This window comes from Adelges cooleyi, unplaced genomic scaffold (genome assembly GCF_023614345.1).
Source record: "Adelges cooleyi isolate 19-005CV unplaced genomic scaffold, UGA_ACOO_1.1 ACOO_flye_CR_arks_rails_tigmint_CR_PRNA_8, whole genome shotgun sequence".
NCBI classification, from domain to species: domain Eukaryota; kingdom Metazoa; phylum Arthropoda; class Insecta; order Hemiptera; family Adelgidae; genus Adelges; species Adelges cooleyi.
In genome coordinates, this window is record NW_026096513.1 from 303045 (window position 1) to 318944 (window position 15900).

General features: G+C 29.5%; 2 protein-coding genes across 3 annotated transcripts; both read left to right on the forward strand.

Annotated features, from left to right (window-relative positions):
• The first annotated feature begins 1479 nt into the window (after positions 1-1479).
• On the forward strand, positions 1480-3139 carry LOC126845743 (uncharacterized). Its single transcript, XM_050584616.1, has 3 exons — positions 1480-1873; positions 1956-2107; positions 2706-3139. The coding sequence occupies exons 1-3, from the start codon at positions 1697-1699 to the stop codon at positions 2986-2988; spliced, it is 612 nt and encodes a 203-aa protein (XP_050440573.1). The 5' UTR covers positions 1480-1696; the 3' UTR covers positions 2989-3139.
• A 4415-nt stretch (positions 3140-7554) lies between these two features.
• Positions 7555-14627, forward strand: LOC126845624 (epoxide hydrolase 4-like). 2 transcript variants are annotated; one of them, XM_050584399.1, is made up of 6 exons: positions 7555-7928; positions 9678-9802; positions 11073-11357; positions 12422-12579; positions 12669-12950; positions 13643-14627. In XM_050584399.1, exons 1-6 carry the CDS (start codon positions 7695-7697, stop codon positions 13813-13815), a joined length of 1257 nt encoding a protein of 418 aa, XP_050440356.1. In that variant the 5' UTR covers positions 7555-7694; the 3' UTR covers positions 13816-14627. The 2 variants fall into 2 exon arrangements, with proteins under 2 accessions (XP_050440356.1, XP_050440355.1); XM_050584398.1 differs by having other exon boundaries at positions 7563-7928; positions 12666-12950; positions 13643-14623.
• The last annotated feature ends 1273 nt before the right edge of the window (positions 14628-15900 follow it).

Below are 15900 nucleotides of genomic sequence, written 5' to 3' on the forward strand. Positions count from 1 at the left end.
CGCTAGGTTTTGTTTTCTATTTATTTGACTGCTTAGGTATTTATGTATAAAAATAAATATTAACAATTTGTATGTAAACTGTTTTGAGGCAGATTTAAATTATTATTTATTATTAATTTATGTCTTGATTAATAATTTGAACTATTAATCAAGCTGTACTTCTTCCTAAGCGTGAGATCCAAAATTTAATGTTGACATTAATAATTATACTTGATAAGTCATTTACATGTTCCATTTAGTTAAATTTTATACATTGTAATTAAAGCAAAACAAATTTTTTTGTCTGGTCAATTTTTTGGTTCCTTTTTTTAAAATTTGTACATGGAATTTTTTATAACAACATAATTGTTATTGTTAATTTCATATTTTGAATTAATTTTAAACTTAACTAGTGTGTTAATGAAGATTTTTTTTTTTGTTCAATTTAATAATTTATTTTAAACACGTTTTATTACGCCAACTGATCACTGCCATAAACTATTGCGAGATAGTTCTCGTTGCTTACAAGTACTGATTTCTCCTGTTATATACAAAAATATATATTTTGTTTTATAAACAATAATTTATTATGATTATATTGTGTTCAATAGTTTAGTTGTAACCCACACATTAATACTGTATTAAACAAATTGATAAAATATTAACAATTGTTCAAATTTAGTTTAAATGTATTTATCTATGTTAATTAATGGAGAAAAAAATACTGTTGCCTGCTAATTTTAGTTCATAATTTAATTTTCAATGTGTTTATTTTTCTACATAATTATAGACTAGAGAGCATATGTATGTGTAATTTATACTGGTGTTAATGTAGCTAATTTTGTAACGTCGGTACAGTCTTTTTGTAGCCAACGTTGTTGTGGTCGTCATGTATTCATTGTATAAAATAGTTGATCTCAATATTATTTTTTTTTTTTTAAATTGTAAAATTATATAATTAAATCATTATTGTAATAAAACTTATAAATAATAGATTTGCCGTGTTATCTTAATGTATTAACAAATCTATTATACAGCCAAAAGAAGAACCAAATTGAAAGGTAAGAGTGTTATTGTTAATTATTAATTACAAATTTTGTAAGTTTTTTGTATAATTTTGAGATCTATGATATTCGTGTTTCTCGAAAAGCGGGAAAATTTAACTGAACAAAATTTACAATTCAGACTTTTTTCAGGCATAAAAACGTACAGCTAATTATTGTAAATGTAATGTATTTCTCGTTCCTTTCTTATTTACAACATTTTTTTCTAATTGGTTATCGTAACACTGCTGTTATAAGTACTGACATGAGTGTGCAGTTTCTATTTTATACAGTTGTATTTCTAGTCTTCATGCTATAAAAACTGTAAATAACTTAACTCAAGCCACACGGGATTTATAAAAATTGGAAAGAATAAAAAGAGCTCGGAACACAGTATCGAATAATTTATCGTTATCAATATGTTTTCTGTTATCATTAAATATGATAACAGCGTAAACAACGTTGATTTGTGTAATGACTTATGTTCAGTGTATGAGTAAAGTGATGACATACTCGGTAATTCAAAATTCGTTGCTTGTACAATTGTATGATTTGTAAAGTTTTTCCAGATTTGTTGAGTGTATTTTGATGAAGAAAAAATCATAAACATTAATGGATCTTTCGTACGCTACAAAAATCTAAAAGCGATCACATAGGTGATTTTCGTTTCGATAATGGCCAATCTCAAACTAGAACTCGACGAATACTTGAAGAGCCAAAAAAGTGCACCCAGCAATGGGCACGTACACATACCAAAGGTTTTCAAAAAATTCATTACCAGCGAATCGGGCGAACACACAGAAAACCTACTGGATTCAACGCAAAACACTTACATTAATTTTCCAACATTGGTAAGGTATGCTCTTCATTTAATTTAAAGATAACAGCTGTAATTATATAAATTAACATTCTACTTTAAATATTTGTTTACAGACCAAAAAGCAGAGAATATTCGGATTTATGATATGTGTGTGCGTTAGCTGTTTAATGTTTTCTTTATCAGCATTGTATTTGCCAGTTCTATTGTTGAAAGCTAGAAAATTTGCAATATTATATTCAGCTGGAAGCATATTTGCATTTGCGAGGTTTGTTAAGTTGTTCATGTAAAATGGGGATTGCTTCGTTTCTTAAATACCTATTATTAATCTCACTTTTTCTGTAACTATTGTCAATATTATTATACAACATAGAAAACTTGAGAAATTAAACATTAGATTAATAGGAGGAGAATGAAAATATACATAAAAATAAAATTATTAATTATAAGTTGTTATCACAAATTTTTCTATTTTTAATTGAATAAAAGGGGATTTATTAAACATTTTTATGTTCTATTCAAATGATTTTGCGGGCTCTTTCTAATGTCATAGACTTTGTCCTTAGGTTTAAATCACATAACACTTTTATACATGATGCCATTAAGTATATATTGTTAATAATATACTCAATAATGATAGATAATATGTTTTGTATTACATTAAATATTTATTAAAATTAATTTAATAATATGTGTTATCACTTATCAAGTTTGTTTTGCTCAGTTGTGTGTTTATTTTATTTTATTAAGTTTTTTGGTTGAAGTAAAAGGTGATATTTTTAATAATTATACCTTTTCTAAAATTACAATATGATACATTTGAGTACAGATGAGCATGAATTGATTTTTGTTGTTTATTGTTCTAGTGTGTCGTTTTTAACGGGTCCGTTGAACCATTTCAAATATGTTACAAGTAAGGAAAAACTACCTTTCGTGTTTGGCTACATCATCACACTCATTCTCACGCTGTATTTTTCTTTATTCATGCAAAGTACTCCGTTTACTCTATTATTTTTAACTGTTCATCTAGTACTCATATTTTGGTTTCTATTAAACTCCATACCATTTGGACAGAAAGGTTTAACGTTTTTTGGACGCATTTTCTCTTCTGCAGTGAGAAACAAAGTGTCAAATTCTTTACCAGTTTAAAATTATAACCTAGATGAATTTTATCATTCCTAATATTTTATTGTTGTTATTGTAAATTATATTTTTGATATCAAATGCCAATTATTTTTGTATAAATTATATTTTTATGTTATTATAAACTCACAAAAACAGACCGCATAATAATAAATGTTGAATAAGATATATTTTACTATTTTAAAGAAGTGAAATATTTTATTTAGGAAATATTTTGTTAAATAGATACTATACTATTGTGTCCAAATTTGTTTTTATTACAAGTGTTTTTTTTCTAAAACCATTATGGCTCGTGTAAAATACATTCTGTGTAGTAAGGTTTTTATGAACTTTTAACCTTATAGTTATTTAATACATTTTATTAAGCGGGGGAATTTTAATAAAGCTTATGGAATTTTAATTTCAAATTCTGATCCTGGAGAAATTTTTGTAAATATTTATTATTCAAAATGTTGAGAAAAAAAATTTATTTTTAAATTTATAAAAAAAACATTTGAGTTTAAATTTAAAATGTTTAATAATACTATTGTTGTATGGCTTTAAGTAAATCACTACGGTGTCAGGATACAATTAATTAAAAGTAATTATTAGATTAGTCATTAAATATTATCAACTCGAAGAGATTGAGAAATGCATTAATGAACATAACAGTTTTGAAAGAATTATTACTAGGTCATATATAGATCAAAATGATTTGACGTTAGAATAAAATAATTTGTTTTTTATACTCGTTTCCAAACCATCCATAAGGTAGAGTATTTGGCTCGTTTTTTTTAACGTAGTATCTCCATGTATGATGATGTTAGTGTAGTGAATAAAACGTACGGTGGAGGTTTGAGTAATCAAATATTTGGTGCAAGATGTTATAGTACTGGAAGTATGATGAGGTATTTTCAAAAAAGAAAGAACAATTTAGGAAACGTTAGTCAAATAAAGGGCTGGAAAGTCATTAATGATGTTTAAGTAAACAACAAAGAAGTATAGACTTATAGAAATAATTAAAAATAAAATAATGGAATACAGAGGAAATCGATAGATGAAAAAAAACAGAAATTTGATGAAAGTAAGACTTATAAAAATGAAAATTGACAGCAAAGAAAGGCAGTAAATAAACGCGTAGAAGTCTTAACTAGGAAAAATTGTAATTTCGAATCGCGTGACTGCTATGTTTTTAGATAAATGGTAGTTCTGTGATGACTTCAATGAAGGATAAGTTGTAAACAAAAATTGTCATTTCAAATTGCAGGGCCTCTATCGTCATACATAGACCTAATCCAGGAGTACTTGACTTGGAGGCATAATGCGCAACAAAAGGATTTGAAAAGGTACCCCAAACATTTTTTAATTTCTTCTAAACAGTATAAATACATGAATTATTATGGAGCATTTACAATAAAATGAAAAATACGTTTTTAATAAAGGCGACCCAATTTTTATGAACTTTCCAAGTCAAGCACTTAAGTGAATAGAGTTAATCATCCAGTAAACATTTTATTTTACACATAACTAAGTAATTAATATGTATACACAAAAGTTAAGACTTGTGGTGCAATGTTTTTGCACCACAAGCTTAATTAGGCTTTGTTCTGTATTATTACAGAGACAGGCAATTGGTATTTTCCATCCAATATTTTATTTTAGCCAGACACAAACCTACTCATGGTCTCATAGTTATTATTTAGAACGTTTAGCAGCAATTAATGTTATTAAACGATTCCGTGTATGTTTAGAAAGCATTCGCTTAAAAAATGATTTCTGATTGTGACAGTTTTTGACTTGCGCTAAATAAAATATTGACGGGGGGTTGTTTTAAGAAAATTATATTTTTGAAATTGTCCACTGCGATAGTAGTACAAAAATGAATCACGTAGACGCCCTGTCTAGTGATGTCTAGTCAAGTCGTTGTCATGGAATCATAATATTAGAACCAAATACGTTCGAACAGACTTAAGCAATATAACAGAATTTAGACGATAATATTGTAAAAATTATGGACCGAACTACAATCTTATGAAAATAAATTATTTGAATTGCGCGAGGAATTAGTCTATAGGAAAGATAAAAAGAAATTATTATTTTATGTACCATCATATTCTGTGGAAATTTGTTATAATTACTTGTCATGGCGATATGATAAGGTAGTAGAAAATATGATTTACCTATGTATGTATTAAAATGTGAAATATGTAGGCAGACGCCTCAACGAAGCACACTATTCTTTTATGCAGCTAAATTGCCTAAACTCGACGCCGTTTTTTTACCAGGCGTGTTTCTTGTCAAATTCAAATAATATGATAAATAATGTGATGTTCGAAGATTATAGTAAATACCATAGCTATAGCCTGTACCTAGGTATAAAGGGCGTAGTTTAGCTACCGATGAAACCTGGGCATTATTTGAATTATTTTTTAACCAATTTCTTCGTGTAGTATGTTTACAGATCAGAAAACATACATGGAATGTACTTAATTATAGACAAATAAATGTCTCCATTTTCCCTTTAAATTTTAGAAAAACATTGAACGTGCTGAAAAAGTCAATTCCTTTACCCCCAGACCAAAAAAATTGACCGTTTTTTCAACCTTCAACTTTGATATGATAAGCTCTACTTAAGTAGACATTTTTATAGAGTATTCTTAAGGCATGCTCCTCTGTCTAAAATTCCATCAAAACCCAATTTTCGATCACTACCGACTCTCCGGGGGGGTTGAACATGTTTTGGTTTTTAACTGTTTGGCGCAATAAGTCTGAAGACACGTCCATCACAAACTTATAACATGTGCAAACAAAATACCTTCCGTCAAAAATTTGTTTATGTACGAAAAAATCTCAAAACTGACTCAAACATTATAAATATGGATTTTTAAGACTTTTATGGGCTTACAAACTTGAAATTTAATATATCACATGTTATACGAATAAAAAAATAAATATGTAAAAAAGTAAAATTAAACGAAAAGAAAAGAAATTGGAAAACAAAAATTGACCATTGAAACAGTGTACAGAAAACCAAGCACTGAATTAACCTTACAGTCTAAACTGGCATAGTCTAAACCAATATCAGTCTAAACCAACACAATCTAAATCAGTACATTCGTTGTTTTCATTGTCCACACTATCATGTATAGACTAAAATTAAACATTAAGCTATAATTTGTAAACATATATATTAACACAGGCAAGAGGAATCTATTTTAATATTTATATAAGTTTTTCCAACTTCTATAACGCATACGTGCTCTAATTTTGTACATGTGTTTCTACTTTGAACAGTAGGTTCTTAAAAATAATGCGATTTTAGTTTTGAAAAAACATTTTTATAATTCATAGCATTTATTCGATCGTGGCCCAATTAAAAATTTTTTTTTAGTTAATAATAAATATTAACTAAATAATTTCTGTGGGAAAAATTGCAGTTTTTGAAGATTCTTAAATCTTAATGAATTTTACAATAACATTAAGAGAACGTCACACACCCGTTATTTTCTTCAAAAAACCCGCATAGCGCGAATTAATTTTACAAAGGCTGTAATCAAACAAATTTGAATTTATCCTATAGAAATGACTGTAATAGTCTAACAAAAAAAAGGCAGTCAGCAAAGTATCCTCATTACTGTATAAATAAGTATACATTATAGTTCAAACTCTAAATTATGATTTTTCAAATAATTTCCTATTCTTTACTCCTTAGAAATGGCCTGTGTGGCGTCCTCTTAAGGGAACGAAAAGTGCTATTTATTAAGGGGCAAAGGATAGGCAATTTTTGAAAATATTTATCTAGTAGACATTTTTAAAATGCCGACTAATTTTAAGTAGAAAAAATATCAAGATTTTCTATTTATTAGACTTTTAAAATTATTTTTCTCCGAGTTATGGCGCGTGTTTGATAAAAAGTGACTTCCGTAGTAATTTTCTGGAGTATCTATTGGACGGATTTACAATTTTTTTGTTATTTATGTGAAGTTCACTTTTTTTTTTGGGGGGGGGGGAGCTAAAAGGCCGAGTTTTGATTTAGCTATAATAAAATTAATTCGATGTAGTTAGTAAAAAACTATAAAAAAGTAAAAATATAAACGATTATAGTGAAATTTTGAAAACAAAAATAAACATATCGATGGACACTTTGGAAAAAGTGACTTTTCGTTTTAGTACTTGATACTTATTTGTATAAAATTTGGCACTTTCCGTTGCCTTTAATAACGATAATTAAAAATGTACTTCTATCAAGCGAGTATGTGGAAAAATCTGTAGCTGTTTTCAAAATAATTGCCGGATCACGCGTTTTGGAGTTCGATTAAAATTAGATTGAGTTTTTGATAAAAAATTATGCAGGCGTTGCCCAGATGAGTATAAATAACACTAAAATAACCGGTCGCTTCCAACCGAGCACCGGGTGAACATTGCTAAGTCCGCCGCGCGCCGGTCACAATAGTAGTGGGTAATAATAATTATCGATTTTGTATTTATAACAAAACGAAGAAAGTAATCGTTATCGTGTAAATCATACGATTCAGTAAATGGTCGATTAAAAATAATAACAATAAACACGAACCGCGTCCGTGCACGCTGCCAATACCTGTATTGTTATTGTAGTAGGTACGACGGTGTAGGTACGACGGTCGCGTGTAAATTGTAATCATCCGCCAGTGTAATAAGCGCGACCGGTTCGTTCGATCCGCCGCCGTCGGTTACAACGATAATTGTCTGGCGCGATGGCGATGTTGGTGGAACGCCGCGACAACGTGGTGTGCATATCGCCGGTGGAGTCGCTGAAAATGCTGGTGCTGTCGCTGTTCTGGGGAACGTGGATTGTTCTCAAGAACGGGCTGTTCCGGGCGATCAACACCCTGCCGGCCGGCGGACGCGGTTCGGTCAGCCGCAGAGACTGCCCGCCGCCGTGTCTGACCAGCACGGTTTACGGCACGCACTCTTACGCCAAAGTCAAGGTAAGCCCAGTCAAGCAGGACTCAAGTGAGGCAGGCAACAGCTTGTTTTCATAGGAATAATCATTAAAAAAAAAATATATATATATACTCAACATTTTATACCATTTGACTTCGAATTGATAAAAACTGTTTGATAAAATAAACTAAAAATATAAAAACGTTTTAAATTTGAATTTCAATTATACAGCTAAAACTAATTGTTTTGTTATTGACAAATAAAAAATAAAAATGATAAAATAACACTTATCCCGTGTTAAATATAACTGACCAGTCTGTTGTTATCAAACATATTATTATGGGCGTTTTATCATAAGTAATACTTAAGTAACTCGGTTTTATATTATGGTTTGTTATAATGAATATGGTTATTTATTAGTACATTTCTGCGCGTGTGGTAGACTCTAGAGTATGTAAAAAAATATAATTCTTAACGCAATGACATACAAATTACAAATTTATACAAAACATTATAGTTATTAATAATAACTTATTATGCGTACTTCATTGTATTCATTACAGTGTATATGACGTATATATATATATCAATGTGTGGCAATAAAAATCTCTTTGTGTATATTTATAAATATAGTTGTTAAATCCTAATGTAATTAGCTTCGTCGGATTATAGAAAACTATTAATTAGCGTATGCTCTCTGTACATTGACCTAAAGTATCGTCATTATTTATAAATAACATTTACAACAACAATGATTTAACTATGTGTAAGGTGGTTCGCACCGCACAATGTACTTAGGTACCTGTTCATAACTTTTTTTAAATTGTTTTTTTGAGTTTGACACAAATAGGAAAGTAGCGCTATTGAGTTTTTACAGGTATTATTAACAGTATTTAGTCAATTCGATTGTGTGTTAAATGTAATATTAAATAGTTTTTTAATTATTTACTTGTTTATAATAATTCTATGTAAAAATCTTTCCATAAAGTACAAAGACACTCACATAAAACTGTAAAATAAACTTGACAAATAATTAAGATATGTTGTCATAACATTATTTAATTATGATAATATATGAAACTGTTGATTTAAATAATCTGTTTCAACCTATTCTAATTAATATTATCCCGGAATCAAATAATCATTTAGTACCTATAATATAATTTACAAGCGTTATGTTATTAATCAAAATTGAGGTCAAGGCCTTAAATTTATTATATTGTGTTCTAGTTGTAGATAAAAAGTCACGCCAGTGAAATGGTCAAATATTTGTTTGTTTTTTTTTTTATAGTCAACAGTAAACAATAATATTAATGTTTATTTTAATTTTAATTAGTTCCTATCTTCAAATTATTCCATCCATGTCTGTACATTGTTCTTAATAATTATATGTAATAGTGTTTTATTTATTTATGTGTTTTTAAATAGTGACGTGATGTTTCGTGATGTATGTAAATAATTGGACTTGCTTTCGATACATGTACCAAATACACCCAGTTTTTAGTGCTTCGAATGTTTTTATTTACAAATTACAATAGGTAATTGGTTACGACCCTTCGTGAATAAAATCATCGAGTATTGATTGTACATTTATATACAATCTGTGTTATAGACTATAGGTACTCAAATGATATAATGTAAACAAGTTATTTTCGTTTAAACTTTATTGTACAAATGAAAACTACTAATTTTACATTTAAAACAAAAAGAGTTACTATTATAATTTATTTGAATTGTATGAACTTTTTGTGTATACAAAGAAACCTTTTAAAATTTGTTTTCATTTCGTTTAGGGTGTGAAATTTCATTACGTCGAATGCGGTGACCCCAAAGGCACTGTCGTTCTTCTGCTACACGGATTTCCATCATGCTGGATTAGTTGGCACCAACAAATACCGCCACTGTCAAAAGATTTTCGGTAATGCACTTACTTTAAACCAAACCAGTACCGAATTTCATAATATACTTAGGCACTTACAGTATGTAGTGTGCCTAAGAAACAACCTATTATACAGTTGTATTCGACTGCATGTAAGAATTTTTTGTATCGTCCAAATTCAAAATATTAAACAACAACATGTAGAGGTAAAAAATAAATATGACAGCAGTTAGCGTATGCCAAACGGTTAGTATTTTTAAACAACAATATTTGTTTGAAATGTTTAATAATCCATTTGTGTTTATATACATTTTTGTTTAAAAACATAAGAGGTCATCAGAGTATAATTTTTTATTCTATGAAAACATCACTAGTTGATGTAAAAGAAGTCTATAGACGACACGAATGCGTTTTCTATACGTGCTAAAGAAACACGAAAATTCTTAAAAAAAAATTAATTAATGACTTTATAAAAAGTTTAAAATATTTGTAGCGGATTTAAGTTGTTTAGCGTTTATTTTAATAGGAACTCCGGTACAAATATCAGACGCGCGTTTAAGTGTTTTTATTACTAATTAATTAAAAATAATTTCCCAGATATGTTCGAGATCAAACTCTAATGTTAATATTTATATAGTTTTACTGTTGTAAGACATTTTTTTTGTAATATAAATATATTTTTGAAATCAAATGGTAACTTCCACATTTGAACTACCGATAAAAAGCAGAATGATGTAATGACAATAATGACTTAGTAATAATCCGTTTTGAATATATTATAGTTAAATGTATATACGGGAATAATTGTAGAGTATGACATTATTTTATCTAAATATTTGAACAAAAATAATTGTTTTACATTTTTTTAAATACATCAGGTGTTGCTAGGTTAAAATTTTGCTTGCTATGTTTTAATCTAAATTTTCTGACTTTTGACATGGTCAAAATTCAAAATACATATTAATAAACGATAACCCAAATATTTTAGCCCGTTGTTTCACATTTAATCAATAATTGTAATTTACAAAAATATATTACTGTAAGAATCATTAAAAATTGCAATTTATTACATAGAAATAATTAATTAAAATATAAAAATAATTACGCCACGGTCGATATCTTGTAAGTGTTATAAAGAATGTGTTTTTCAAAATAATTGAAATCCATGTATTTTTCGGTACGCGCCGTACTTAGAAGTAGCAACACATATGTAATTGTACAAAAACAACAAGGCACTACACCAGCGTAGAGGTTCCCATTCGAATAAAACACATTTCTTATGGCCGCGTGTCTTTGATTCTGGTTTCAGTGTAATCGCAGTGGACCTGAAAGGTTTTGGGGATTCCGACAAACCGTCGTCGCGGAAGGGCTACAGAGTGGACAATCTGGTCAACGAGATGGTCATGTTCCTGTCTACAATTGGAGTGGAAGCCACGCGAAAATGCCACGTGGTCGGTCACGACTTGGGAGCACTTTTGGGCTGGTACTTAGTGCACTTGAGGCCAGAGTTTGTTTCCAAGTTCGTAGCCATTTCGTGTCCGCATCCAAACGTTTACTGGGAATACCTGCCGACGTCTAGCTTCTTCAATAAAAAGCAAGTCGTGGCACAATGTGTTCGAGTTTAATATTCTATGGAACCTAACCTAACCTAACCTAACCTAACCTAACCTAACCTAACCTAACCTAACCTAACCTAACCTACCACCGGGGCTGCGACCGAAACGAGTTACTAATTTTGAGGACCCCCCTCCCCCCCCCATTGACTCCTGAATGAGTCCTTACTACTCGCGTACTGTCGTTTAACAATATAAACCGTCCTCGCTTCTTTATGCGTACGTCCGTTTGTCAAATCCATAACGGATAAACCCAATAACGTAAGCACCAACTACCGAGTGCCTTTGTGTTATGTGTATAATGTGTAGCTATTTATTATTCACCCATATTCAATTGTGTCAAACAAGAGTAACATCTTTGACAGAACACGTAATCAAGTCCCAAGACAACGGCTTACCGTTTTGTGGTGTTCATATTGTACGCTTGAATAATTGTCTTAAATTGATCTCAGTTCGATTTTTTTATTTGCCGAATTAAGAATTGCACAGGCTAGAAAATAATAATTATAGTTGGAACAAATAATGGCTAATATTGGGATAAGATAATGTTATAATAATGTAAATAATGTATAGATTGAGTAATTAAATAAATAGTTAGGCCTAGTAGATCTTTACTTAAAATACTATACATTGTGTTCCTATTTGAACTATACATTTTTTCCGTGTAGTCCCAGAACAAGTTTAGAATTTTTAGACTTTATTTTTAAACACAAAACAAAATTGAAATTATTTCTTAATTACATTAAAAGTTGTAAGCCACTTAGAAACAAAAATTAAGAACTTTCTCATTTTATTTTGTGTTAAAAAACACCCTATTATGTACAAAATCTAAATTAATTCTTAGACTAATTCTGAATTCAGTATAGAAAATATAATGATACAGTTAATTTGTGATGTCGATAATTTTTTTTTTTTTTTGAGCAAGGGAATAAGCCCTATCATTCTCATAATTGCGCCTACGATAAATAATTAAATTAATTGACAAAAACCAACGTGTTATTATTATACAACAATATTCTTACTTGAAAAATGTTTTGCATTTCAGTTGGATTTGCTTTAGTCAGCTACCGTATTTGCCGGAAATGGACGCTTTACAGAGTGATCTCAAGATAATAAATCAGTGTTATCAACATTTGATTAAAACCAAACAAAAAGACGACTTAGCTTACATCGACGCGTACAAATACACGTTTTCGAGAACTGGTAATAATATATTTTAAAGAGCCAATACGTGATTTGCAATGTCATTATACCGCGAAAAATGTTTTTTTTTTATATTTTCACTTTAGAAGACTGGACGGGTGCGATTAATTATTTTAGAAATTTACCATTTTATCGAATCGATTCTCGGATCAACGACACATCAACGACAATAAACAAGGACGACCAAGACGTGCTGCACGTACCGTGTCTGCTCATTACCGGCAACGACGATGACCACGTGCGAATGGAAAGCGTTATCAAATCCACAGAGTACCTTAAGACGTTTACCTTGAAGATTATCGAAAAGTCTACACATTTTCCACACCAGGAACAACCACTAGCGGTTAACGATATTTTAACTTCGTTTTTAGGTTAGTGTGACAATTCTAGAAATGTAGAACAAGCCACTGATTTTGTCTTGATAAATTACATTTTGTAGTTTTAGAGACACTTAAGTTTATGTTATTTTACAGTATTAGACAACTCATCAACTTGCTAAGTTAACATAGGGGAAAGGGTGGAGTGAAGTATTACTTTTATCTGCGCGCGTTACTGTATCTCCCGTCCTAAAATTTAAACTCTAATAACTTAAGAGGACGCCACACCGCCCATTTTTAAGGAGTAAAGGTTTTTTCAATTTTTCAAAAAATTTTAACTTAGAGTTTAAACTATAATGTATACTTATTAAAACAGTAATGAGGATAAATAGGATTCTGTAGGATAAATTACAATTTTTTTCCCATCAAAACAGTTTTACGCGGATTAATTGTTCTCAGGCTTCATGTATAGTTAAGGAAAGAAATTCATACATATTATATATGACAAAATTATCAGTGCTGCAGCATCCGTATTTTTTTCGATATACCTAATACAACCGACGCTATATCATTTTTAAAAAAGTCCTTAATTAATTAATTATTCAAATTGAAATAATAAAAAAAAAAGGGGCCATAGTAGAGCACAGACAATGTTGTTGTCTATATTATGTGAAAATTTGGTTATGAATCATAAAGTGTATACCATAAACACACGAATCGTACGATTTTTTTGCTTACTGTTTTAGTTCCTGTCAAACCAACCGAAGAACGACCACGGCGGCCAAACAATAGCAGTATGGTTGAACGATTTAGAGGCTTAGTGACGTCGACTGTTCAAATGGGATATTCTTTGAAAGACACGGTGCAAAAACGAAGAACGCTGTCAACCCTTCAATTAAAAACATTAGAGTTTAAATAAACGATTGTTTTTTATTTTAAAGTTATTTGTGTATAGGGTTCAATATGTTTGTTCCAGTTCGATTAACAGTTAAAAATGTAGAGTCGAAAACAAATTACTCGTATCTAATCTAGTTTTATTAATTGGTTTAACTAAAAATATGTTATTTTAAAAGAACACTATTTTATTGTTCGTATAAATGGCAATTACTTAAATAGGCTACATTAAAACGAGTTTATATTAAAAAAATATTATCTATGTTAATACATTTCAATAGACTGCTCAGAACCAATTTTGAGTCAATTATATTAATTGGTCTAACAAGATGTAAATTGTAAAGATTGCAGGATTGTTCAAAGTACAATTGTACCTAATATTTATAGTCATTTGTATTGTATATTTTTTTTTTTAAGATGATTTCTGTACATACCTACGTTCATTATTGTTGTTATTATTATTATTATTTAATTATTTGTTAGATTCCAACTATAGATATTGGACTTTTTAGTAATGTACGCCGAAGATGTGTTTTTCATTGATTTTACGATTTTGTATGTGATTGTTTAAATTATTTAAAGGTTCTAGTTATATTTTGATATAAACTTTTTATACATTCAAATTTTAATTCTTCTTATTCTCTGTCGGGATCCCAGTTATTTGGGAACGACCAAATAAATGTATCAAAATCAATGTACCTATCTTTGTATTATGCTTTTAAACTCATTATTTCATGTTCTCCTAATCAATATTCTCCTGACATTCTCGTCAAAATTTCTGTTAAAACTGGTTCTCCTGCTTTCTTATCAACTTTAAATTGCTGTCTTGTTCCTAGGTCCAGTTCCATATCTATCATTTACAAATTTCCTTGAAAATGTCTCTATTACATGTTTAATGCTGAGTGCTAACCTTTTTTTGTAATAGCCTTTGTTTTTTCCTTCTAATATAAACATGTTTCGCTAATACTACCTTACCTCATGTATCAGCATACGTATGTACATTATAATTATAATTTGGCCTTGTCCCGTAAATATAAAAATAATTATTGGTTTTTTTTAAAAAATCACTTAAAATGTTATCTATAAAATTGAGTTTACACGTGTGTTTGCGATGCTGTATGTGTGTAAGATAAACTTTGCTAAAATATTTATTGGTTTAAAAACCTTTATGTTTTCTATAATGTGTAATCACAAAAGCAAATAAAAAAAAAAAATTTGTGTAATCTAAAATGTTATTAAATATTCTATAAAAAAAAAAAAAAAAATCAGCAAATTTAAAAAAAAACCCAGAAAATAATTTAAAAAAAGGTTATGTATTGTTTGTATTTATTTAATAACTGAGGCAATGCTGTATAATATTTAAGTTAAAGTCTTTGGATAATATTTAAAATGAATTAACTACTTAATGGACAGATTTTCTTAAATCACTCGACTAAGTAGTAATGTTTCATACTGTATTACAACGTGTATACTTATCTTAGGAAGGTCATTTAAGAAGGTCGTTTAGGAAGATCATTGTAAAATTTACCATACAAATTGTAATCATTGCAATTAAAAAACTCAACGATTATAGAAAAAGCCACTAACTAAACTATGTTTTATAAAATATTGTGAATTGGATTGCACTGGCTAAACATAAATAATTGGGAGCTAGATTGAACTGACTGAGGCGAAGGTAAGTCAAAGGTGTGTTCATTCATGAAGAATAACACGTGTGTTTTGTTATAAATACACTTTAAATTGGCATCAAATAATCAACAGCTATTAAATGTTTTTATGAATTGATATATCTTTTAACGAACTTGCTTATACTGTACTATAATACATGTATATATTTGAATCTGTTCGTCGATTCCCTTTGTTGTGTTCCTTTTGTTGATATTTACACACTGGTATAGACGCTGTAACTACGGCGTAATGAAATGATTGCCTATTACATGCTATTACTACTTAGAAAATGGGGTACGACACGATTGCGTAATTTAAACTATTTAAAGAAATTACCGAATATCTACTTAAAAAAACTGCACGAGCATTCAACATAGGCGCAATTTCAATTTTTAACTCGGGGGGGGGGGGGGCTGGAAATTGTATTTGCGCCTATGGCGTT